At 43.0% G+C, this 25,296-nt stretch overlaps 1 protein-coding gene across 1 annotated transcript; it reads left to right on the plus strand.

The window, feature by feature from the left end:
- The first annotated feature begins 4,464 nt into the window (after positions 1-4,464).
- Positions 4,465-8,116, plus strand: LOC117866226 (serine carboxypeptidase-like 42). Its single transcript, XM_034750383.2, has 10 exons — positions 4,465-4,818; positions 5,812-5,919; positions 6,025-6,117; positions 6,202-6,294; positions 6,391-6,476; positions 6,566-6,844; positions 6,926-7,059; positions 7,355-7,447; positions 7,533-7,650; positions 7,781-8,116. Exons 1-10 carry the CDS (start codon positions 4,566-4,568, stop codon positions 7,943-7,945), a joined length of 1,422 nt encoding a protein of 473 aa, XP_034606274.1. The 5' UTR covers positions 4,465-4,565; the 3' UTR covers positions 7,946-8,116.
- Positions 8,117-25,296: the final 17,180 nt, after the last annotated feature.

Here is a 25,296-nt window from a genome sequence, read left to right on the forward strand (position 1 = left end):
CAGGGATGCTGAGCCCAGAGGTTCTTCCGTAATACTCTGCAGACTTGCTACCAACCAGTAATGTGTGAATAGGGGAAAAGGATGTTCAGCACAAGAATTACTCCCTCTCTTCTCTACATCTAACTATTCTTTGTAACAGAAGTCAATACCAAAGGAGATGTCACAGATAGACTGTTTGTAATATTATCATCATAGACTGTTTAAAAGATAAGTTGGCAATTAGTAAATATACATAAAAAAAATTGTATCGTTTTTATTAAGTTGAGTTTGGGCAGTGATGGACTTGATGGAGGTGTATATCATGTTTACCGTCATCTACAATAAAATTTATAAAATAATGGTAAACTTTTTAGGACCACTGAAAAGGGAATATATTTACAGTAGAACTGTTGAAGTAGTGAAAATGTTGTAATGGTGTAGATTGGATATTCACTATACCAAAAAAAGTTCACAAACAATTTATGATGTTTATTAAAGATGAGGATGGACGTGTTGACGACCAAAATTGATAGGTTGGGGACAGTCCGGTTTTGAAACACCGAATATCCCTCCATAAATTTTACAAGTAATTCAGTACTAATACATAATAAAAACTAAAAAAGTCTACAATGACTATATCTATGTCACTGTCGATATCTAAAGAAAGTCATTGTTGGCTATCTTTAAACCTTATTTCCGAGCCGCACTCCATGAATAAAAGGGTAAAATTCATGTTCTACGCATTATTATATTTTTTACTAATTAAGTTCCAGGATAAAATTGAGCAAGGAAAAGCTCATGCTGCCAGGGCCAGTGCCGACATCCCAAGATAAAATACGGCTACTTTCCGAGTCAGTGTTGGTCGCCTGTGCTGTAGTAGAAGCAGTTCCCAAGGTGTACAAGGTTATCGTTGTTTGTCTCTTTCCTACAGCTGCTAATTGCAGCATTGGAAGACCCAGTTAATAACCCTAGTGACCATCAATCAACTCATTAACTAGCTAGAGCATGTGTTTATCCAACGCAAGAACAGATGGAGTTCAGCCAAACGTGTCGTCCTTCTCGAGGGGAGATATACTTTATTTTCACTTGGAAATACCTGCATGGACCGTATGAGATTCCGATGGTATAGGATAACCATGCAGTGTATTGTTTTTAAAGAAAAATACATCCAGGCATCAGCTAACTCCAAAGAACATCAGCATCTCCTTGGAATGATCAACTCCTGATGTATCTGGCCGGACCTGGGGATTTGTATATATGTTCTTTCTGATTTTTCTAGATCAGGAATTTAGAATATGCATGTTGCCAAGTTTCTACCGAACAAAGCCAAATCTGCACTCTGCAGAAGCCTTGTCCATGGTATCCTCTGTTAGTATGTCTCAATCTCCATCATGAAACACCGAAACAGAAGCGTATTTCGTGTAGTGTGCGTATTTTTCAGACTGCTACTACGTTGCGCTCCAGCTACACCGCCACTATTTTGTCAGCTAGCATGTCGATGTCACAGGGAAGGACACTCCGGAATATGCTCTAGCCTCTAGCCCATCCAATCCGGAGATGTTTCAAAAAGAAAAATACATCACCGTCAACGTACAAAAATACCACTTGAATGTTGGAGGGATGTCATTATCCAGAACAGCATGCACTCAGAAAATGGAGAAGTATATTTGTATTTAGAGAAAAACAGTCACTCAAATTTGAACTAAAACCCATGTCAGTTGACTGTTCTTTGGGCACTAGGCCACTAGCCATTCTATGTGCGCATGCTACTGAGACATCCCTCCAAGGTCTGTTGAAGATATATGCATGCGAAATAAGACATCCCTCCAAGATCTGTTGACCATCCCTCCAAGGTCACTCAAATTTGAACTAAAACATGTATGCATGCGCTGCGTAAGCTCTGTTGAAGACTGCCGCCGAATGACCGGACCACAAGGTCTTCGAGATAAGACTCGCGTGCCTTACCGCTGCACAAGGTCCACAGGCACACCAAGAGAACAAACTAAAAGCACAAAATTCTCCATGTGCAGAGCTCGGCATCTGGATAGAAAGTGTACTACATTATACGACCTTTAGGTCATTTACAGTATAAAAGATAGAGGTAAAGATCCACACTAGATTTGGGTTGAACTTGTTAGCTTTTCAAAATAAAATACTACATATGAAAAAGGTAGGATCACCAAAACTCTTAAATTATAGTTTATTTACACAATTAAGTCTTACTCCCTCTGATTCAAAATAGATGATGTTCAGAACGTGGACATAAGTGTACAAAACGACACATGACTAGAATTTTCTAATGAAAATTTTCAAGTAAATCAAGTAACACATATCCTACAATGTCAGTATACATAATTCTCTATATATACATTAGTGAGTAGTGACTGGTGTTCAAAATTTTTGATCGATATGGAACCAAAACGATACCTATTATTTTTAATCGGAGAAACAAGAAAAATGAAAATGCTAGCAGCTTCCATGGGAATCCCAGCTACGCAAATCTGCAATTCTGCATGACATCATTATTCAGAGACGCCCACATTACTGTTGTGCTTGTGCATAGAGCCACACACCCCTCCGCTCCTATTTCCGGATCTTCTATGAGCATTCATTAGTTTACTCTGTTGCACCAAGTCAATCAATAAAGGGTTTTTGCATAAAAAAAACTCACTTAGCTGGAGGCCTGGAGTATTTGCCACCAATACTTAGTGCACAAAAAAAACTACGCAAAAAAAAAACTCATTTATGAAGAATTATAGTTATGCCAAAGTCTGTTAGCAATTAAGTTACAGAAAGAATGTTGCTTGTTAGATACGGCTTGAGGGGTTAGATCAATAGATGTATACGTGTATATATTGATTATAAATTGCATAGTTTAGGATCCTAACGTAACCTAATGTTTAGTGGTAGTTCAACCTATGGAGCAATTTAAAACGTTAGCCTCATATTCTTCAAGCCATCCGCATAACACGTCCTTACTCTATGTTGAAGTCATCTAAATGTATATATTTACGTGGCACTGATATTAACAAAAATCGATGGAAACAAACGAGAAATTTGATATTGCGAGGCAATACATTTTCGAACTCAAAACGCGTACCGTTTTATGGAACACCTTTTTCAGTTCGGTGTTACGTCTAGCACAACACAAACAGTTAGCAACCTTTAACATTTATTTAACTTAAGGTATAGTTTAATTTTCAAAAAATCATCCTGAAAATCTTGGGCCATCGCCTCATCCCCCGTCTCCCAGAGCTTAATACGATCTCTTTCGCCCCAAATTATAGTGTTTGTAACAAAACTTAGATTGATTGCAGTGACAGATGCTACCAGTCCGGATCAGTTGCAAGGAATCCAGGGCGCGAGCTCCTCTCCTGGCCGCATCTGCCATGATGGCTCTTGAATGAGGTGAGCTGTGCCTGACGGACACACATATGTCATCGCAGTCTTCGTGACGGCTGACGCACGGGCTTGAATGCCTCTGACCAAACTGAAACTGAATGGCAGGAGCAGTGAATAGGGCTCTTATTACTTCCTGGTGCTCTCCCCAACGGCTACCTCTTCAGTCTCAGGTAGGAATGATAATTCCATTTTGAGAGGAGCAACCCCTAAGCACCTAGCTAATACATTCAGACATTTATGCAAAATGTAGCCAAGAGCAAGAAGCATCGAGTTTCAGAACCTTTGCAAAACCTGTGTGAGATTACATCATCCAATCAGTGAATGGGATTCTGAACACTTTAGACCGTTGAATTGAACGGCTAAAACTAGACGATGAAGGTTTCAGACCATGAACAAGGGATTCTACTGCAGCAACCACTATCCTGTGGCAGAGTCAACCAATAAACAAGGTATGTTGGGATTTTTGCCGTAAAATGAGGAGCTTGCATATGTTAGAATGAGAAATCTTGTTGCTTGTGAGAGATTGCTATATGTATTAAGTACATTTTAAAAAAGGCTCTCCTTTTATCGAAAATATTTTGGTATATACTAAATATCCCTTAAAAATGCCCTATAAATGCTTTCTTTTTATGAAAAATATTTGAACGCACTAGGTAACATAACGTGGAAATCTTCTTCAATAAAAAGAACATAAGGTAAAATGGTAAATCTTGATGCACCTTAATTGACCTGTGATAAAGCCCATCATTAGCTATAAATTAGTAGATATATGAAAACAGTCCACATTCCCATTCTCAGGAAGTGGAAACCAGTCCGCATACATCACGCTCTCTTCTGCATCAAACAAAACTACAATGGGCCCACTCGTCATTGACTCCCAAGAACATAGAACATTTCCCTTGCACATAAAAAATACACCACCACTAGTAACTGAAAATCAGGAGCACAAACCGCCGGCTAAACGAAACGAAACGAAACGAAACTGAATCCAAACCCAAACTGAACCGATAACAACCCTCGAGCTAATCGCAGTCTTTTCGCGTCGCAGCCGAGGAAAAAGCTAGGCGACCCCGATAAATAGCCCCACCGAGCGCCACCACTGTTTCTTCCTCGCTAGCTCCGTCCACCGGACAACTCACCTCCTCTCCTCCCTCCCAGTTCCGCTGGCTCCTGCAAGAGTATCAATGGCGGCGGCTTCCTGGAGGGACCTTGCTCTGGCAATGGCGGCCGTGGGCTGGGTTCTTGGCGGTTGTCTTGTGTGGGCGTTCCCGGCGGAGGATTTGGTGGCCAGGCTGCCGGGGCAGCCGCCGGTGACGTTCAGGCAGTTCGCCGGGTACGTCGACGTCGATGTCAAGGCCGGCCGGAGCCTCTTCTACTACTTCGCCGAGGCGCAGGAGGACGCCGCCGCCAAGCCTCTCACGCTGTGGCTGAACGGAGGTTAGTTACCGGACGGAGCGTGCTCTGTTTCTTTCTTAGTGTAAATTTTGGCGCATGCTGTGCTCTTATTTTTGCTTGCCTGAAGTGATGGATTTGATGAGAAAACTGTGATCACTTTTTTATCCACTGCCTACCTAAACGTTTGCATCTGAATTTCCTTTGATGGTGTTTCGTGCTGAAATTCAGAGTCGACTGGGTTGACTGTCGGTGAATTTGCTTTGATAGGACTGACGCTGCAGGGATCTTAAATCACCTTGTCATGGTCCCTTGAATTTTGATGAATTTTCGTTTTTATAGATCCATTGGGCAGTCTATGTTTCTTGCCGTAATCACCCTTTTCTGATTTTCCAATATAAGGAACTTGGCAGTGATAATGTTCCATTAGAAACATGAAAATATTGCTTTTAAAATTATATACATATTTTTGCCATATTGTGATTGGATCAGAAACTTTCTCAAGTACATCTTCAACATATTTTTTTATTCGCCATTCAACATATAGTTCGTTGTTCATGTGGGAATGATGGCAGGCGGTGTTTCCTGGACTGGAAACAAAGGACCGCCTCCTATTCGCCATCTGCTCCACACCTGCCAAGAAACATTAGGAAAGGATCAGCATTAAAATAACTTGCGTCTTGACTTCCTTTTAACTAAGTACTAGAATAGTATCTTTGTCCTTTGAGGTCACCGCATGTGACCTTGCCCGTTTAGAGCCTTACTCCATTGGGCTTTGCGTTTTGTGGTCCCTGTGGATTTTAAAAGAAGTGAGACATCATTTGATCTCCATGCAGCAAAAGACACACCGAAAGAAAGCTCCAGGCATGATTTGATTTCCTCTCTCTATATAAACAAAAGTAAAATAAAGCTTCTTTCAAGTAACACAAACTTGATCACAACAATTTCCCATTTAAGAACTTATCACAATATTTTGGAATGCGTGTTAAATTATCTGCAATTTCTCCTGCTTGTAGTGATACCCCATATGATTTTTAGGTCCCGGCTGTTCTTCGATTGGAGGTGGTGCTTTCACAGAACTAGGTCCATTTTATCCTAGAGGAGACGGCAGGGGTCTCAGATTGAACAAAAAGTCATGGAACAAAGGTTGGGGTTCAGGCTATTATATTTCCATCCAGTTCTTCAGTAAGAAAAGAAAGTGTTGGTCCTAACTTCAGTTTGTTCAATGCTTTTTTACCTTCAACTTTGCAGCGTCCAATCTTTTGTTTGTCGAATCACCAGCTGGAGTTGGATGGTCTTACTCAAACACTTCATCAGACTACAACACTGGCGACGTGCGGACTGGTTAGTTACTGTGATATTTGTAATTCACAGGGAAGTTTTGGCCTGGAATACTGGATTTTACTGTTTATCTGTTCAACTGTACAGCGGATGACATGTACAAATTTTTGCTGGGATGGTACAAAAAATTCCCAGAGTACAGATCAAGAGCCTTGTTTCTTACTGGAGAGAGCTATGCAGGTAGGTGAATGCAGCTTCTCTTTTGCATGTTAAGGCGTTATAAGTACAACCATTTTCTCTGTTGTGGTTAATGGGGTTGGTAAAAAAACAATGCAGGGCATTACATACCACAACTTACCGATGTACTACTTACACATAATGAGAAATCAAAGGGTTTCAAGTTCAATATCAAGGGTGTTGCTGTAAGTACTCTTGCATATCTTGCTAAATGTGTTCTTGAGTTAAACTTTATTATTAACAATTATTCTAACTCTTGTATTAACTTGAGCAGATTGGGAATCCGCTTCTGAAGCTTGATAGGGATGTCCCTGCAACCTATGAGTATTTCTGGTCTCATGGCATGATCTCTGATGAAATATTTCTAGCGATCAGCCACAGTTGTGATTTTGAGGATTACACCTTCAATGACCCCCATAATGAGAGCAAGTCATGTAACGATGCCATATCTGAAGCAAACACTATAGTTGGGCAGTACGTCAACAACTACGATGTTATTCTCGATGTCTGCTACCCATCAATTGTGATGCAGGAGCTACGGCTGAGAAAATATGTATGCTTGCTCCTCATGCTACAAATGTAATATTGAGAATTATTTGATTCCTCGTGTGATAAGTTCCTTTTGTCATTGTAGGCAACGAAAATCAGCGTGGGAGTGGATGTTTGCATGACCTATGAGAGGTTTTTCTATTTCAATCTTCCAGAAGTGCAGCAGGCTCTGCATGCTAATAGGACACATTTGAAGTATCAATGGGGCATGTGCAGTGAGTAAGTGTTTATATTGCTACTTCTACCAATTAAGTTTATTCGTTCTTGCATACTTCCGAATTTAGATTCTTCTGTAATCACTTTCTTTTTAGCTATATGGTTCCTTCCAGTAATAAAGTTCCAAAAAGTGTTTCTTTCAGTGATTTTGAAAATCCATATAAAAAGTAGTTCTGATATGATGATTCTAAAGCTACCAACTATTGTCAGAAAATGAACTGAGAAAGAAAACAATAATAGTGGAAGATCAGGTTGGTCATCTTTCCAACTGACATCGGTAATTTGCATCATGTACCAGTGTCCTAAACTACAGCAATACGGATGGCAACATCAACATCTTGCCTATCCTTCAAAGAATTGTGGAGCACAAAATACCACTTTGGGTGTTCAGGTGATGTAACACTTTCTCTTTTACTTCATATGAACAGCTTTGATTCATGTCAAATATCTTCTGACATAATCACTCAACACTACAGTGGTGATCAAGACTCTGTTGTGCCCTTGCTGGGCAGCCGAACCCTTGTGCGAGAGCTAGCTCACACCATGGGGTTACCTGTTACAGTTCCCTACAGTACTTGGTTCCGCAAAGGCCAGGTATACCTTTTGTTCTATCACTATATTTTATTGCACTTATACAAATTAGCTGATATTGTATAAAATCATGATTCTAAAGAAAATATAAGTTAACTGACCATGGAAATATCTATATCTATTTGAATTCAAGGTTGGAGGCTGGGTGACAGAGTATGGCAATTTTCTGACCTTCGCAACAGTGCGGGGTGCATCCCACATGGTGCCATTCGCACAGCCGGACCGGGCTCTCGGGCTATTTCGATCAATCATACTTGGACAAAGACTACCAAACACAACAAATCCACCCATTGACTAATTGTACCTATGAAAGAAGCTGAAGATAGAATCGAGTAGCATAGGTTTTCTGTTTTGCTACAGTAGAGTAGTTCGTAAAGATGTGTTGGGTGCTTAATAAGTTATTTATTGTTTCTAAGGGGCGAAAAAATAACACTTCCAAGTATTATGATTACCGCCTTTACATAGATCATCTGATTGCAATCCTGAAGTCTGGATGTTAGGGATTTATGTTACTGGGCAGGAAGAGAAACCAGTTGTCTTCATCATGCCAAGTTCCCTCATCCTGGACTTCAAGCCTACGACACAATCGGACCGACCAACGGCATCGTTAAGAGTAACATAGTTGCTAGCTTTGCCTTCTTCTAACTCAAACAGCCTATAAGCTGCAATCTCCCCAACACAGACATTCTTATGCATCGCGCAAGCAGAGAGCAACGCTCACGATACACTGGAACCGGACTCCATAGCCATCTTCCTTATGAACTCGACGGCTTCTTCAATGCTTCCAGCACGCCCAACAGGTCAATCAGACACGCATAATGGCTGGTGGTGGATTCTATACCGTGAACGGCGCATCGACTCAAAGATCCTCCGCCCATCACTCAAGGTCTCAAGCCCTGAGTAGCTGCAACTTGATAGGACTGAGGTGAACGTGTGAAGCAATTCGGTTTCAACCCTCTGGATCGGACACCATCTCCACATAAATTCCCAATGCTTCATCCCCATGCCATGGACATCATAACAAGAAGCCAATGTCGACCACCTCACCAAATTCCTCTCCTTCATGCCTGCAAACACAGCCTGTGCGGCGTCCACGTGCCCACACTTTGCATTCATGCATGTCAACTAATGCATTTCCAGCTCCCCTTTGGGCCTTCCGGCGGCCTGCTGTGCTTTGGGTGTCTAACGAGATGAATGGGCCTTGCCAAAGACCGAGTGGGCCAGGCCCCGCTCGATAGGGAGTGTGTAGAAGGCTTTGAAGCCCAATCATATGTTTTCCTTATATAGAAGCCAATCAACCGTTAATCACCGATGTGACGAATGACGAATCGTCTAGCACGCAACGGGGTGTTGTAGGCCCCATTTGCATCTTCGGACTAAAAATTAGTGCTATGTTTGGATGCAACGGTATACGTACGCTAATTGCAAACTCTATATCTGTACCTAATATTAAAGTGCGATTGTTTCTTCTGACCATCATAGTTATTTTGTAAAAAAGTTTCTCAATTTTTTCGTAATCAACCAGCAGTCCTAGGAGTTAAACTGCCGTAGTTCGTTGAGCTTTTTCGTAATAACCACTGAGCGCAAGAGCGGAGATGGAGCAGCAGTCGAGCGCTTGGCGGTGCAGCACGACCAGCGCATGCATGGCTGGTGCCGGGCCCGAGGGGTGGTCCTGACGCAGCTACACCACCGCACGTGGGGGATGGGGGTGCGGCGGCTTCCGACAAAGGCAGACTGGCGGCTTTCCCAGCGGTGGCGCTGGGACTCCCCGCAGTGGCGGCGCGTCGCATTGCTGTCACCCTTTGCTGGAACCTAAATCTAATCCTGGCGGGGGAGGCGTCACAAGCATAGCATAGTGGTGGAGGAGCTTCCCCATGACGTGCAGCAGATCTCGCTTGGCTATAGTGAAGTATGCCACCACCCACCAGTGTGGATTCACTCACATGCCCAACAATAGTCCTCGACCAGAGGCAACGCTAGCTGATATCGTCCTCGTCAGCAACACTCACTGCTACCTACCAGAAGGGCTGCCGCTTCGGCCTCAGCAAGAAGCTCCACTTCCCACTGCTGCATCACCAGGAGGGTAATCCACAACTGGGAACCATATGCATAGGATGATGAGCAACTAGACCATGATGTCAGGCTATCAGGATGTATACACTCAGGCATGAATTGTTGAGTATATTATAATGAAGGAGTGAGCATTTATTTTAGCCTTGCAATTTTTTTCTTTTTATAGGTTGAAAGTTTTGTGGACAATCTTTTATGTTCATAATAACTTGCATATTCATAAAAGCAAAGACAGGAATTGCATTAGTACCGAATCTTACTAGAAGTTTTAATGCATGTTTGAACCAGATGTAGGACACATTACATATGTATAAAAATTGATATTCCACTATTCAATTAGGCCATGTAGAATTTAAAGGAGTTGTCCTCTTATTATTATCAGAGATGTATACAAATATTATGAAACATCCTAAACCAGATTAGGAAGTGAAGCAAGTGAACTAGGAGCTAGCGGATGATGACTTGGGAGCAGGTAAGAAACCATAGCAACGCACGAGCATTTATGGTAGTTAATTGTATAAGCATTTATGGTAGTTAATTGTATAAGGGATAATTGATGAGTAGGTGCAGCCGTCCAGGATTTCTGAAGCATGATCCTTCGGCCTGTTAAAGGCACATGATGAAAGGCAAAAGCTCACATTTTTAAAAACAAAATTATTTGAATTGAGTATTAACTGTCAAACAAAATTTGATTTTGTTGTTTTATTGTGCAAAACTGTAATGTTGCTTTTGATTAAAGGTTATAGTGTGGTTATTGTAACTTTCGGCTCAATTCAGTCCATCCAAAGAAAATCTTGGTTCTTACACCATCCCCCCCCCCCCCCCCCCCCCCCCCCCCCCCCCTCCAAAAATTACACCATTTTTTAGGAGCATTGGCCCAGCTGCAATAATCGCCTATTTGTACAAACTACAGTGAGCCACTTGAACAGACCTTATGAAGTTAGGATCCTAATTTCTATTGGACTCCTTTTGCAAAATAACTTTTGTTATTCATGGGAGGGTGGAAAAGTCTTTGAGTTAAAAAGGTCTTAGGGCATGTTTGGATTTTAACCCCGCTAGGAGCATCAGTTCGTTGGCTTGCCAAGGTTTTGGCGGAGGAAACAACTGCCTGCGTCTCGCCCGCAGTTGGCTAGGAAATCAACATGCATGGGCATGGGTTGGTGGGGCTAGCCAATTGTTGGCACTACTTAATCAAACGGACTAGACACTAGAGGCAGAGGAGCCAACGCTAAAAAATTGGAAGGATAAGCGTCGGGAGAAAGAATCGGTATATCCGGGCAGGTGCATCCGTTGGATACACAAGCAACGGTCGAGATGCACATGATTGTACCTTTTGCATTTTAGCCCCTATCTTTTTACAAATATAATCTGTCGTCCAAAAATATCGTGCATCTTAGCCGTTGATTGTGCATCCAACACCCGGTCGGGTGCACCTGATCCTTTCTCAGGGCACGTACAACAGTTTAGACAGCGGCTGTCTATTTGATTTGCCATGACAGACACAGACAGCTAAAAAGACAGCTTGTACAGTGAGCCGTCTATTTAGTTGTCTGCAAGCTATTTAATTCATTCATAAAAATGGTGATCAAGTGTACATTTCATCTTTGTAGCTATTTTGTGGTGTAACTTTTTGTTTCACTCAAATCCCCTCTAGATTAAGAGAGACAACAACTTTGTATCACATAGTGACATGCTCGGGCACGCACACGTCCACTGCAAGTTAACTTTCGTGAGCATAGCTATCACAAAGTGCAGAAAATTGCAACCCGTCCATACTCTGTAAATTGCAACCCGTCCATAGCTATCACAAAATGCAGAACATAATGACATAACACAACTATAGCTTCAGAAATCATATTCCCTCAGTTGTAATCTGAAAATAATTTCTTCTTCAAACACTGTAAATTGCAACCCGTCCATAGCTATCACAAAATGCAGAACATAATGACATAACACAACTATAGCTTCAGAAATCATATTCCCTCAGTTGTAATCTGAAAATAATTTCTTCTTCAAACACTTCATTGTATTTGCATGCTCCAACTTATCTTCATCGGACATCAATGCTACGTCAATTGTGAGAAGGCGGTTATATGTCTCAAACATCCTAGCTTCAACTTCTAATTTTCTTGCCTCCCTTTGCGCCTCTGCTGCCTCCTTTTTCTCCTTTGCTGCTAGGTGGGCAAGCTTTGCTTGTTCAATCTTCTTGGATGATAGTTTCTTTTGTACTTCCAATACCTTCAGCTGGTTTCCATGTTCATCAGCTTGAATTTTTCCAAATGTATTCAACTCCTCAAGATCTGTTTGGTCAATATCCTTCCCTTTGGCTTTCTTTTCAAGTGCTTCCTTTTTAGAATTTTTTGCCATTGTTCTTGGGTTCATGTTCTGGTCTTGGGATTTCTTCCATATCCTCCAGATCTACATGGTCTATGTTCTCTCCTTCATTATCCTTATCTGAACTCTTCCTTTTGCGTGCTTGTTTCAACCCATTGTGGTATGATATCCACTTTTGCCTAATTTCGGATAGTGTACCATACCTCCATCAACACAAAATGTCCCAGATTGAGATCTTTGTTGTCTTCTACATAGAAAGCATGGGCCTTATCAATCCACATCTGATCATTATACCCACTTGTAAAAACCCTTCGAGCCTTCAACCAAGTATTATGGAAGAGGTCAGTCCACTTATTAACCTTATGCCAACGGTCCTTCGCTTGCTTAGCATTTCTTCTCCTATGACTTGGGGTTGTCTCATTGTAGGTGTCAGCAACATCATACCAATATTGTTCATTCTTCCTATCAGTGCCTATGCTTGAGTTCGTTGAATTGTGCAGCCATGGGCTCATCTGTAATATTATCAAGTAGATTTATCTTAAAGAAATTGAGATAGTGAATGAGAAAATAGAAATTAGCATGAAAATGCACTAAAAGCTCACCAGCCTGACATCTTCTTCTTGTGTCCAAAGGATTCGCTTCTTAGTCCTAGGTAACTCTAAGTCATCCCCGCTGTCAACAGTCACATACTTATTTATTTCGGTTGATGAAAGAGGAGTGACTATTTCTTCTTCTGATGGTGTATCTTCCATAGTGCGCGGCGGTTTGAATGGGGTAAACTGAGCATGACCCCAACAAAATGAAAATTTTGAGACATATGAGGTTGGATAAAGTTTGTGAAGCCACCAGGAGGTATAGGACTTTTATCCCTGCAAAAATTTACATGCATAGGAAACTTTCAATAGCTTGAATTCTTGTTACTGAATGATCCATGTGTTAGCAGAAAAATGCAGTTGATAACGTCATCTCAGATAAAATTAGAAGTAATAGTTCTAACAACTAAAAAAAATCTGACAGCGGTAGAGCAGGGAGCTCCAGCCTCCAGGTGTTGCCATACTCACGATGCCTTTAGTATTGCACAAGATGCAGATGTTGCAGGCTTCAACTGCACTAAAAAATGCAGTGAAAGCTGCAAAACAGTTCAGTTTGAAGTAATTTGAACTAATGTTGACTAGTAGCAAGCACTCATTACACAGGGATGATTTCTCTCTGCTCGCTCGCAGGTCACACTGTCACCACCCTATACGTATACCCCAATAACACCTGAACCAGACTTGAATCAAGGTGGCTCAAAAGCTAGTCATCCACAGCCTTATAATGTAAATCAAGGACATGCGACTGCAAATTATGTAGCTCCATGGGCACAGCCCCAGTCTCAAGCTGCAGGCACAGACACCATCCCAGTCACAGTTGCCGTACAACTCATTGGGCCTCCCAGGACAGCATGGCTTACTCCTCTGTTTGATATGTTGTAGGCTTCAACTGCACTAAAAAATGCAAAAGGATGGTTACAAAGAAAGAGTGCCAGTAAACATGATACTAGTTCATATTTCCTGCTATTCCTGATTATTCATTTCATTCAACTGGTAGGTAGCACTCTTTAAGTTCCAGGCAGCATATATGTACCTTTGCCACAAATAAACAAACAAACGCTGCAAGGAGAGCTAAAAGTAACTGGAGATCACATCAGGATGGTATGGCTTCAATCGGCGGCATCAACCCAAACATGCTTTTAATAAACACCAGTCACGAGGGCTTGGTATGGATCGAAAACCGGCCCCAACCTTGCTTCAGCCCTCTAATTAAAATAGTTAGCCTAATCCTTATCCAGCCCTTATATTTATTACAAGTGCTTGATCCAATTCGATCCTTTATGAAACAACACATTGATCCAACCATGATCCTATATTTGCCCATGGGTCAATAGGATTTGCACTTAAGCATAACGCGTGGGCTCTAATTAGTACAAGAAAGCAAGCAAAGAGGAGCAAGCAAGCAAAGAGGCTCTAATTAGTATCCATGGGCTTCTCTGTATCTCTCTTCTCGCATGCAAATCATAGGCCGGAGTTGTGGGCCAAATCTACTCCAAACAGATCACCTTTTTGAACTTGTCCATCAGCTGCAACTTCTCCTCTTCATAAAACAAAAGACAATCTATGCGTACACTTTGACGACCAACAACTCTAAAAGATGGCTGGCAATAGTTTATCAAGTTTGTCCAATTAGGATCATCAGTTTTACGGAAAGCAATCTCTGCATTGATAAAATATTTGGCAATCAAAATGCGAAATACTTCTGGATCAAAGACACCCTTTTCCTCGTTCAGAGACTTTAGCTTCAATGTTGCTATGAATCTATCCCTATCCTCTTGCGGAATGGAATGATAGTGAATTGCAATGTGCCTGTTGAGGTGAGTTGTACCTTTTCAAGGTTCAGAGGACAAATGAAAATTACAGTATCTGCATATTGCCTTCTCCTTGCCATCAACCACTTCGGTATCAACAAATTCCCAAACTTTAGCTCTCTTCTAGATAATCGACTTGACTGATCAGCTACCAGACTATCACGTCTGTCGACCTCAACCACAACTTCTTGTCCTAGATTCATATCACCTAGATGACACAAATGCAATTTCAGTATAAGATAACAAAAGGAATCACAATTGTTGCATAAAAGAATTAGAACCACTGAACATAACATTCAGATTGCCATCACTTTTTTACTAGGCATATTGCGACATGGAGAATATATCACCAGAAATATTTAAGGGCTTTTGCCCATCGAAAGCAGGCACCCAACCCAACGCAATTGATCTATCGATACAAATGAGTTCCATCAGGTACACTTTATGCCAACCTCCAATTAATTTGGCGTGTATTCAAATCCAACCTAGAATGGTTGGTTTAAAATCAATCCAGAAAATTGTAAAACAGTCTCAGCCCCACCCAATCCAGACACACACACCCTGCAAAAGAAATTGTTTTGCAAATCCGTTGCCTATGCCGCATCACAAATACCCCATCGCCGCTGCCTACGCCGCATCGCAAATACCAGGGGAGGAAAGGAGCCAAACTGGATCGCAAATATCAGGCAGGGAAATCCCACTCAGATCATTGAGCAGGGCCCACCCACCACGGCCGGAGCCTCCAGAGCCTGGAGAGGTGCGTGATCCTCCGGCAGCACAGAGGCGAGACCGGACCGCGAGAAGGGAGCCGCCTGCGCCACCACACGAGTTCGCCTTGAGCTCTTGCGCCGCCACACGAGCCTGGATAGGCCATGGAAAAGCAACCAGTGGAGGAGAAACCTTTCCTACGATCCATGGGCTCAACCCTTGCAATTGACCCAAGGATCGATTATGAGCCACGTTCACAGATCAACCCTTTTAGGGACATGGCCCGATCTAATTCTGCCCATTCTTCGGGAAGGCCTTTTAAGGTTCGGCCTGTATCAGCTTGTAAGGTTTGATCCTTTTGGCCCTTGGATTTTTTACAGCCCTTTACCAGGCCTCACGAGTCATCTAAAAAGTTGGATTTAATTTAGTTGGTTTTAGAGAGCCAAGATAGGACTAGGATATATCGTTAAATCAGTGCATGTACACTCATAAGCTCATTTTTAGTTGCTTTTGTGTCTTCTTAAAAAATGATATTTCTAATGATTACTCGAGTAAATAACTGTATCGTCCATCAGTTGATTTTTTTGTACGTGCGCATCATGTTTCCTGGTTTGTTTGTCAGTTCGGCCCGTTCGTGAATACGAGCAGCAATTTTCAGGTCAGTGCTCATGGGTCCTTTGGGCCCTCGGCGATGGAGAGCTCAGCCCGGAGTGTTTAGATGTGTCCGATGGTTTTGCTCTATTTTGTCGAGAGGTGTGTGTGGATCATCCATTCAACATTTTACTCACTCACCTCCTTTCCTCTCTTTGCTATCGGGTTTTCTTTAAGTTTTTGCTCAATTTCAAGTGCAAGAAACCTCTCTCTCTCATTTTCTTTGTTGCAAGAATCAACAACCTTGGTGAAACAACTCACGGGTAAGAGTTCATTTTGATTTCACTAACATAACCCGTGTGCAAGCTATGGTGCGTTCAGGAAGGTGACGGGATCGAGCTCAAGCCGCTCCTGTGGAAGTGCAAGCACGCACCACTCCAACGACTACACGCCAAGCCTAATGCGGGAGGAGGAGGTGCCACAAGAAGAGCACTCCGGACCGCAAGCCATGGAGGTGGAAGGACCAGCTCTCGACCTACATGGCAATTGGGAAATGCAAGCCTACACCCTCATCAAGGACCGAGTCTTCGCCCACACGCAAGCATTTGACTCGGAGCTCCTTGAGAGCATAGGTATGGATGTTGACTTTGCTAATGTTTGGCATACAATTGGTTGGAATGATTTCGTGCCCATTTCTGAGGAAGGTTCTCGCCTCCTCACCATCCAATTCTTATGCACGTTGCAAGGAGTAGATGATGGTATATCCTTTCGTTTCTTCGGAAGGGAATATTGGCTTTCTTGGATAAATGTTAGTCTGCTTCTTGGTTTTCATAGAAAATGCATAGTCTACTTTGACAAGGTTGTCTGCGAATTTAATCGCCATTCCTTTTGGACAAGCATTTCCAGTCAAGTCATTGTTGGCATGTTTGCTCCTCGCTGCAATGAAATTCATAATCCTACTTTAAGGCTGATGCACAAGTGGCTTTCTTTATCGCTTTTCGAAAGATCTTCGACCTATTCGTAATGATGAGCTTAAAACTCTCTTTGCCATGGTTGAGAAAATTAGAGTTTCTCCTGTTAAGCCTATGATTGCTCAATGGTTATAACACTTCAAGATGATTGGTCCTATTGAGTGTACCTCTTTGATTACTCGCATTGCTTCAAAAGTTCGGGTGCTTGATGGTATTGCAATTCCTTACATTCAAACGCCTCGCACTATCATTGATGAAGCATATCTTATTCAAGGTCACATTCTTAAGCATGATGCAAACCAGTCACTTGTATTTTTCTTCCCCAGCTATACAAATGAAATCCTGTTACCTAACCCAGGTCTTTATTAGAAGTGTCGGGAGCTAACCCTTCCTCTTATACCACAAGAGGAAGCTCGCAGTTGCAGTGTTTTTGGTAGGGTAACTTGGAGCAAGTCCAGGAATGAAGCCACTACCTCATAGTACCAACCCCTGCAGTCCCAGCACATCATGCAGCAGATGTACCAGACAGGATAGGTTCCAGCTGGGGAAATGCTAGGGTTTGCACCCAGGTATCAGCCATGTTGAGACCAACCGCCACGGCCACATGAAGCTGGAGGCTCGGGCTGACAAAGCGCTACTGCGAGTGGGAACAAGGACCACATGGACACCACACCTCTTCCATCTCCAGTGGTCCGCCCCCACTGTTTGGCGCATGACGATCCTTCTTAGCAAGAAGACACTACAACATCACAGACCTCAGTCGCCAATTGAACCTCAACGTATGGACAGGTGAAATTCAAAACACCCTTAACACACATGTCCAGGGTTTTGCCACATGGCAGCAATAGGTTGACACACAGTTCAACGCCATCAACACCTCGCTGCAACAAAGCCACAACGACCTACAGGCCTACTTCCACTCCAAGGGGTACAACCCCCATCCAGGCCAGTGAGCAAAGAACAAGCTTGGGAGAGGACACCCCCAAGAGAAGTAACTTGTATCTTTATATTTCCTATTTCTGCATTTAAAAGAAATCTGCAATTGACAAAAAGAACAAAAATATTTACTTGCTTTCATATGTGTAGTAAGAATGTATTAGTTATTCCTTGTTTAGATGATGAATAGTTGTTCTGCCCTATTTTCTTCATGTGCCTAGTTTACAACTTAGTATTCATCCAAGTCTTGAGTTCGTTGGCTACTGTTCATCCTAGGAACTTGAATCTTGTGGGTTGCGAGTGCATGATCTAAATCTAAGTAGTTGCATGATATGATATGGTACAATAGAGTTTGCTATGATCTTGTTCCAAGTGAAACTTGACATCCGGGGTTTTATTTTCAAAATCACAAAAATAATAAAGTTCCTCAATGATGATGTGTTATCCTACCAAAGCCATATGATGTTATATTGCATAACCCGTACACATATGATGCTTGCTATCACATTGAGCATTGTCAAATTGTTGTGACCCTTGAAAGGTTCTCGCCATGCTTTCATGATCAAGATCACATACACTCCACATATATTTATGCTAACTTCTACATTGGAAGTGGAAGTTATGCAAAAACAAGCCTTCCATCCATATAAATATACTTCATCCCTATGACATGACTCCGCTCTATTCATCATACAAAAGATATGGGCCATACAAAAAGAAGAAAAAGGGAAAATAAATAAATATCCATGCTCAAATAGCATGAGAGAAAAAAAAGGAGAAGAAGAAAAGATGAAAAATGAAGAAAAGATGGCTCATATCCCAAAAAGAAATAAAAGAGGGAGTCATGCAAAAAGGAGTTCAAATAAAATTCCACCAAAAATTCCACACACATGCACCTCTTGATAAGATTGTATGACTTGCCCATTCTCGAATCTACTCTTTGACTTTGCAAAATTATGTGATGGAAGTATGCCTTATTTCATATCCTACCCAAAACCTCAAAAAAAGAACTTTTTAGTAGTAGGATGAAAAGAGGCAAACTCATACCATGGTGAGAACTATATACATTGAGCGATCGAGAGCATCATATGAGGAACTTGTTTTTTTTTCAAAAACTTATCAAAAACCTCCAGAAAGAAAGTTGAACAAGAAGTAAGTGAATTGCGACTTTATATAATTGTTCTATAACATCCCACAAATTTGCGAAATGTTAATTTTATGCAAAAAGTGGTAATTTAAAAAAAAATTGAATTGTGTGAGCCATAAAATTTATTTGGAATGGCCTTTTTGTGGATTACTAGTAAATTTCTTTGGATAAAATTTCTCTTCTCTCCCAAATTACTAATAAATAAAAATGGTGCACTAAAATATTTAGTCATGACCATGCATGAATGAGTTGAATTTTTATTTTGAATTTATTTGGAATTTTATTTGGCTAAATTCCAATTTGAAATCTAAACTCAAATTTGAATTAGAAAAATAAAAACAAAATCCCTAAACTTACCTAGGGTGAAAGTGGCTGGGACCCACAAAACCCCACCGGCCTCACCCTCTTCGCCAGCCCGTCAACCCCTCAGCCCAAGCCGAAACCACCCCCGTCACCGCGGCCCAGCTACCGGCCCATTCGGACCCTTACGCCGCTTATGCAAGCTGCCGCCCCTTTTCTCTCTCGCTCTCGCTAATAGGTGGGACCCACTTGCTACCTTTCTCTCCTTCCTTCTACCTCCTCCGCTGAATGCTTTGCGTCGTGCCGCCTTGTACCGCTCCTCGCCCCGCGCCACAACAAAGAAGCCACGGGATCCTTCCAAACCCACGCACTGCACACCCCGTGACCTCGTACTCACCAACCCGTGCCCCGGAGTCGTTAGATGCTCACCACGCCACCCCGAGTGCGTATCCTGAAGATCGCCGGCCGGCCGTCCGTCCCTGTTCCAGTGCCCAAGCTCTAAGCGCGCCACTTTAAAACGCTTACCCCCATCCTGTTCCGGCCAACCGCAACCCTAGGGGTTTCCCCCATCCACCACTGCCATTGGAGAAGAGGGAGAAGGGAGAAAGAGGAGGGAGGGGAGGCCGGAGTAGAGGAGGGGAGCGCCACCGCTGAAGCCGTCCGTGACACCGCAGGTAACAAGCTGGCGCCAGCCTGCCTACACCACCGTCACCGTGCACCTTCATGGCCTCAGCTCCGCCCGGAATCGCTTCGCCACTGTGCCAAGCACTGCGCCACCGAGCCTCCAAGGTGAACCCCTGCGTCCACCTTGTGCCACCATTGCCTCGCCGCCATAGTTGAGGCCGTGGCCATGGACAACCGTAAGCCTGTGTGCCCGCCTAGCTCTGCCACTGCGTGTGTCTTTGTCCAGCCTTCAAGCCGTATTTGTGTGCAGGAGCCTGGCCTTCGCTCGTTCGCCACCGCCACGCGCTCGCGACGCTCTTGCTGTGGACCGTCGCTCTGCTGCACCGCCGGCAAACGCCGTTGCCCTAGGAAAAACCCCAAAGGCACCACCTTTGCGCAGCGGCGAGCTTCACCTCGCCAAACCCAGCTTAACCACGCCCTAACCACCCTTGCCGTTGAGCCTAGCTATCTCTCAGCGTGCCGTCACTGCCCACTGGTGGCGCCGTGGCTGCCCGTCGCCGTTAGCACCTGAGGAGGAGGCTGGAGTGCTTGCGTAGCTGTGGTGTAACACCCACGTGCCAAAACACGCGTTTTTGGCCCATAGGACGCAACCCAGCGTGCGCCGTTAGCTCACCGGAGCCACCCAAGCGCCGTCGCCTAAGAACCTAGGGTTCCGCCGCCTACCGCCACCCAACAACACCCTAGCCTGCCTCGCCGGTGGAAGTTAGAGCTCGACAGCCAATTTTAGGCCTTAACTCGTCGTAATGGGTATTCAAATCTGCGGTGATGTTATGAGAGATTGGGATGATGGATATGGAAGTTTATTCTTTATGCTTGCTGCTGCATAGGAAACCCGAGCCTATTCCTTGACTACCTTTGATCATTAGCATTAGGCCACTTAAAGCTTGCATACGGATAGTGACGTGGACCTGTCCTATTCCTTGGGGATAGATCATGAGTGTGCAGGTATGGACTTGGAGTGAAAGACCGATCTCGAGATGCCTATGAGAAGGTGATGAAGATCGGAGACGAATACTCGAAGGCCTAGCTTCCGTTGCATATGAGTTATGTTTGTCATTAAGCCCCAGAGGCATGTACTGTAACCGTATTCCGAGTTGATTCGGATGTAACTCTCAATTTTTGTACTCCGATTTCGTTGTATGGAAATGATATTATGCTGAAATGAGTTCTTTACGTGATAGCTACTGATCCAGGGACTATCACAAGGGTACGGGAGTCGGATTCTCAGAAATGAAAATTCGGTTCGTTTCATGTTCTATCTTGCAACCGCCCAACACAAGGAAAAAGCCAAAAGCCCTATGGAACTAAGGTAAAAGGGTGGACAATGCCAACTTATTCAATTCAAGGAAGAATCCTTTGTTGTACAAATGGTACTTGGAAGAAAAGGCATTGTAGCAACTCCTGATCAACAACCTAAGCCTTAGCTTTTGCTTGGGACGAGCAAAGGGCAAGCTTGGGGGAGTTTGTTGACGGTCCTTATGACAGAAATCTGACCATCACACTACTCAAAGAACAAAGGAAAACTAACATTCCTTACTCGCATATTTGTTATCAATAACCTAGTTCCACATGTATTGGCAAACAAGTTATTTCAAGAATACAAGTCTATACAAGATAGGAAACGTGCGCAAACGCAGATGAAACACACAGAAGAACACTTGACGCGTACACAACGGTTAAGAGGGCCGACATGCTAGAGAAAATCATCCCAATCCAGCATGGGTCCACAAGGATCAGCACCAAGGACCAAAGGACGGCCCACCAAGCAAAAGTGGTGGAAAACCGGCCCAGCCCAGGGTCGGCCGAACCCCATGTTCAACCAAACCTGGACAGGTGATTCCCACCCTTATCTTCCACGTGGCGGTCGCATGTTGACTCAGGATGGCGGTGGGAGAAGATTCCTCGGAGATACTTCCCGGGAACCGCCCTCAACCACCTATAAAAGGAGGAGGAGACCCCCTCTACACACACCACACTTGAAGCCTCTCTCCCTCTCTCTCTTGCTACTCTTGTAATCCTTAGGCTAGTGGAGCTAGGCTAGAGCTAAAACCCTTGTAGTGCTAAGCTATTTTTCGGGTTGGTTGGGGATGTAACCTCCGACTCTTAGTATAGCTTTGTAATCAACTTGTTGGTATCATATCTATAAAGAGTATGGTTGCTATGCTATTTTGGTAGTATATTATACCATGTCTTGTGCTTTACTAAGTTATACTCGTATACTTAGGCTGAATCTATGTTACTGCATTGGTTCATTGTGTCTTCAGGCTTGCTCTAGTTATATGCCTATTGATCATCATGGTCGGGGTTCCGGAGGGGCTAGAGTAGTGATCACGTGTACGGGCGTGGTGCTCGGGTGCGTTGGGATCCATCGAATATGATTGTGCCCCATGGTCTGAGGGGTAGGTGGCAGGTGATGATAGCCCTATCCGTCCCTTGTAGGCCCCCACATTTGGGTATGGTGTAGGAGTTATGAAAGGTACCTTACCTTGGCATACCAGGGCTGGGTATTCTCCCCGTAATGTTGTATGCCTAGAGTTAGCTCTGATCATGTGCTTGTATATCCCTTGCTAGTATAAATAGATACAACTAGGACTTCTTGTATGCGTTGCTCCCGCTAACTTTAGACTTATTCTTTTATTCTTTATTCTTGAGATTGGCTTGTGTGTATCACATTATCCTCAATTATTTATCATGGCTTACCCCAGTATAAACTTTGGTCTATTACTTAAGCTTATGATCCTGGGTATGGATCCAATAAATCCTTTTACACCAATGTCATTCTTTGGAAAAATATAAATAATGATACCCTGAATACTCTCCGGATAAAATACTACTACGGTGTATCCGTGCGCTTGCGGATTTATTCGTAATGTTAAAAATACCAACAAGCATTTTCCGCACAGCTTCATTCGATTGCTACATGTCCCAAATAGCGCGCAACCACATATGATTTCATTAACAAGCTATACAGACTGCCTCCAAGGAGGCATGGAGAGTTGGGAATGTGCGCTGAACAGCTAGCGCCAGACAAAGCGTTTGAGCATTTTTATTCATTGAGCGCTGAGATAACCCTTTGTTTAAATAGAGCACAGCAAACATCCACATACTCTTTTTTTTATGTTCAAGCGTCATTCCCATCACTTGATTATTTCAAAAAAAACATTCCCATCGCTTGTTGGGGGAATGCAGCAGCCATTTTAGTTCAAAGTGGAATACGCCCACAGGTAGAGAATTGGCCTTTAGTCCCGGTTGGTAGGGTGCATATCTCTCGAAAATTCATCCGAGATAAACCAATCGGGACAAAGGGGGGGTCTATAGTCCCGGGTCTTTTAATCGGGAGTAAAGGTCCCCCTTTAGTCCCGGTTGGTGTCACCAACCGGGACTAAAGGGCTTGCCACGCCAGGCGCGGGACAGGCCCTTTAGTCCCGGTTGGTAGAAGCGACCGGGACTAAAGGGTTCCCCTTTAGTCCCGGCTGGATTCCAACCGGGACTAAATGGCGCCTGCATGGTACTGCCTGGCGCCTGAATTTTTCATGCATGCATCACGTACGTAGTACCGTGGCCCTTTTGTTAACCTTTAGTAGTTGAGATTTTTTTAGAACGAAATCAACTAGTATTTAAACGAATGGGATTTGTAATTATACAATTACTATATATATACACAATTCTTATACACAATTCTTATACACAATTCATATACACAATTCAACTAGCTTAGTACAAATCGATCATAATTAGCGCGTATTATATATACAAATAAATCAAAGTATCTGTCTACAATCTTCCCGTCGTGGTGTTGCTGATCGGAGTGTCTAATTGTCGTCCATCGCAATAAAATTCTCCTTTTGAATCTACCACCTCATCCATTATGAATCCAATGAGACCTTCACATATTGCCGCTACTCTTTCTTCCTTCAAGAGTCCTTGTTGAATATTTAACATCTATAATTTGGAAATTTGTGAATGTTACACGAACAAATACATATAAGGAGCTAGAAAATAATTAACTAGTAATAGTTTTATTTTACGTACTTTAAAGTTGTGCGGCGTCATCTTCAGTCCCTTGGGTCCCATAAAACTGTGCATGTGCTCACAGATGTAGTAACCACATAGATTATTCCCGGGTTCCTGTCTTAAGCACTTCAGTGCAGAAAAAAATAAGTTATGAAATATTCGTGTTATACAATGTAATAAATGTGCAGACTTCATACGTACCGGGAAGTCTGTGTTCCATGTAAGTTTTTCTTTGAATGGACCTTTGTGTGTCCTTATGAATTGTTTCCATGCGCTGCGGATTAGAATAATGAATGATATAGTGTAACAGGGATAAAATTTAGGAAATAAACTTTTGCATAGAGATAAAGGTCCAGAATTATTACAAGCCTAGCATGTCTTGCACTTCTTGGTACTCCACCGGATCTTTCCTCAACGAATCGAAGACAGTGACGTGGCTTCTTTCAGACTCAATTATAATAAGGATCCAGTGGAAGCTGCGTGCGTAAAATGTTCATGCATATTAGAGCTAACTAACATGTAGAGATAAGGAAAAAGACATCGAAAGTAGACGGTATACACACACTTACTTGAAGTTGTATGGAAGTAGTATGAAATCCTTGAATGTTTGTTTGTCTAGGAAATTGTATACTTCCACAAAGGTTTTTTCCGGCGCTAATTGTATCTGTTGTTGGTTAACTACAGATGGATCCATGAAGCCTACATGTAGGTACGCCTCTCGGCGGCATTCTGAATTAGCATCCTACATGAAATGGAAGACGAAGTTAGTACGGTGACGCACGCCAAAATTTACATGTAGAGATAAACGGACACTTACAGAACCCAAGCGCTGATCAGAGAGACGTCCAGGGCATCATGATGGTACACTTCATATATATCCTTGAAGTCTAGCCACACCACTTTCTCCCCTTCACCGTGAAAATCTATCGGTTTTACCTTCAGGCTGATCATCTCCCTCGAGTCGGCGGATGCCATCATGTACCATTGATGGAATGCGTACATCTTTGTTGATAGCTTCCGTACCAATGAAGGCTTTACTAGAGGTTTGCCTAGCTCATAAGGCCATCTCGGCTCAGGGGGCGGTGCAGTTGGTGTCTCAACTTGCCCTATGCATTCATCAAGTTCCAGACCTGTTTCTTCCATGAACTTCAATACATTTGCTTGTTGATCCAAGGGCATTGCTTTTACCTGTTGAGCATCTTTTTTTGATAAATGGCTGAGGTCGGGGATAGGACCGCTGGAAGATGACTTTCCTTTCCTTTTATCCTTTTCATCAGCCTTTACTAAAGCCTGTTCATAGTTTGATAAGAGTGGTATCCTTTTCTTGGCTCCTTCTTCCATCCTGATAAAAAAGTTTAAATCTCGCCGACTTACTGGCAGTGGCTCCATCTCCCTTGCTTTGTTTCTTCGGCTTGTTTCTTGAACCACTCACTGGCCTCTCGTTGGATTTCTGCCCACTGTTCCGCATGAGACATTGCCTCAGTGTAACC

The sequence above is a fragment of the Setaria viridis genome, chromosome 8 (genome assembly GCF_005286985.2).
Source record: "Setaria viridis chromosome 8, Setaria_viridis_v4.0, whole genome shotgun sequence".
NCBI lineage: Eukaryota > Viridiplantae > Streptophyta > Magnoliopsida > Poales > Poaceae > Setaria > Setaria viridis.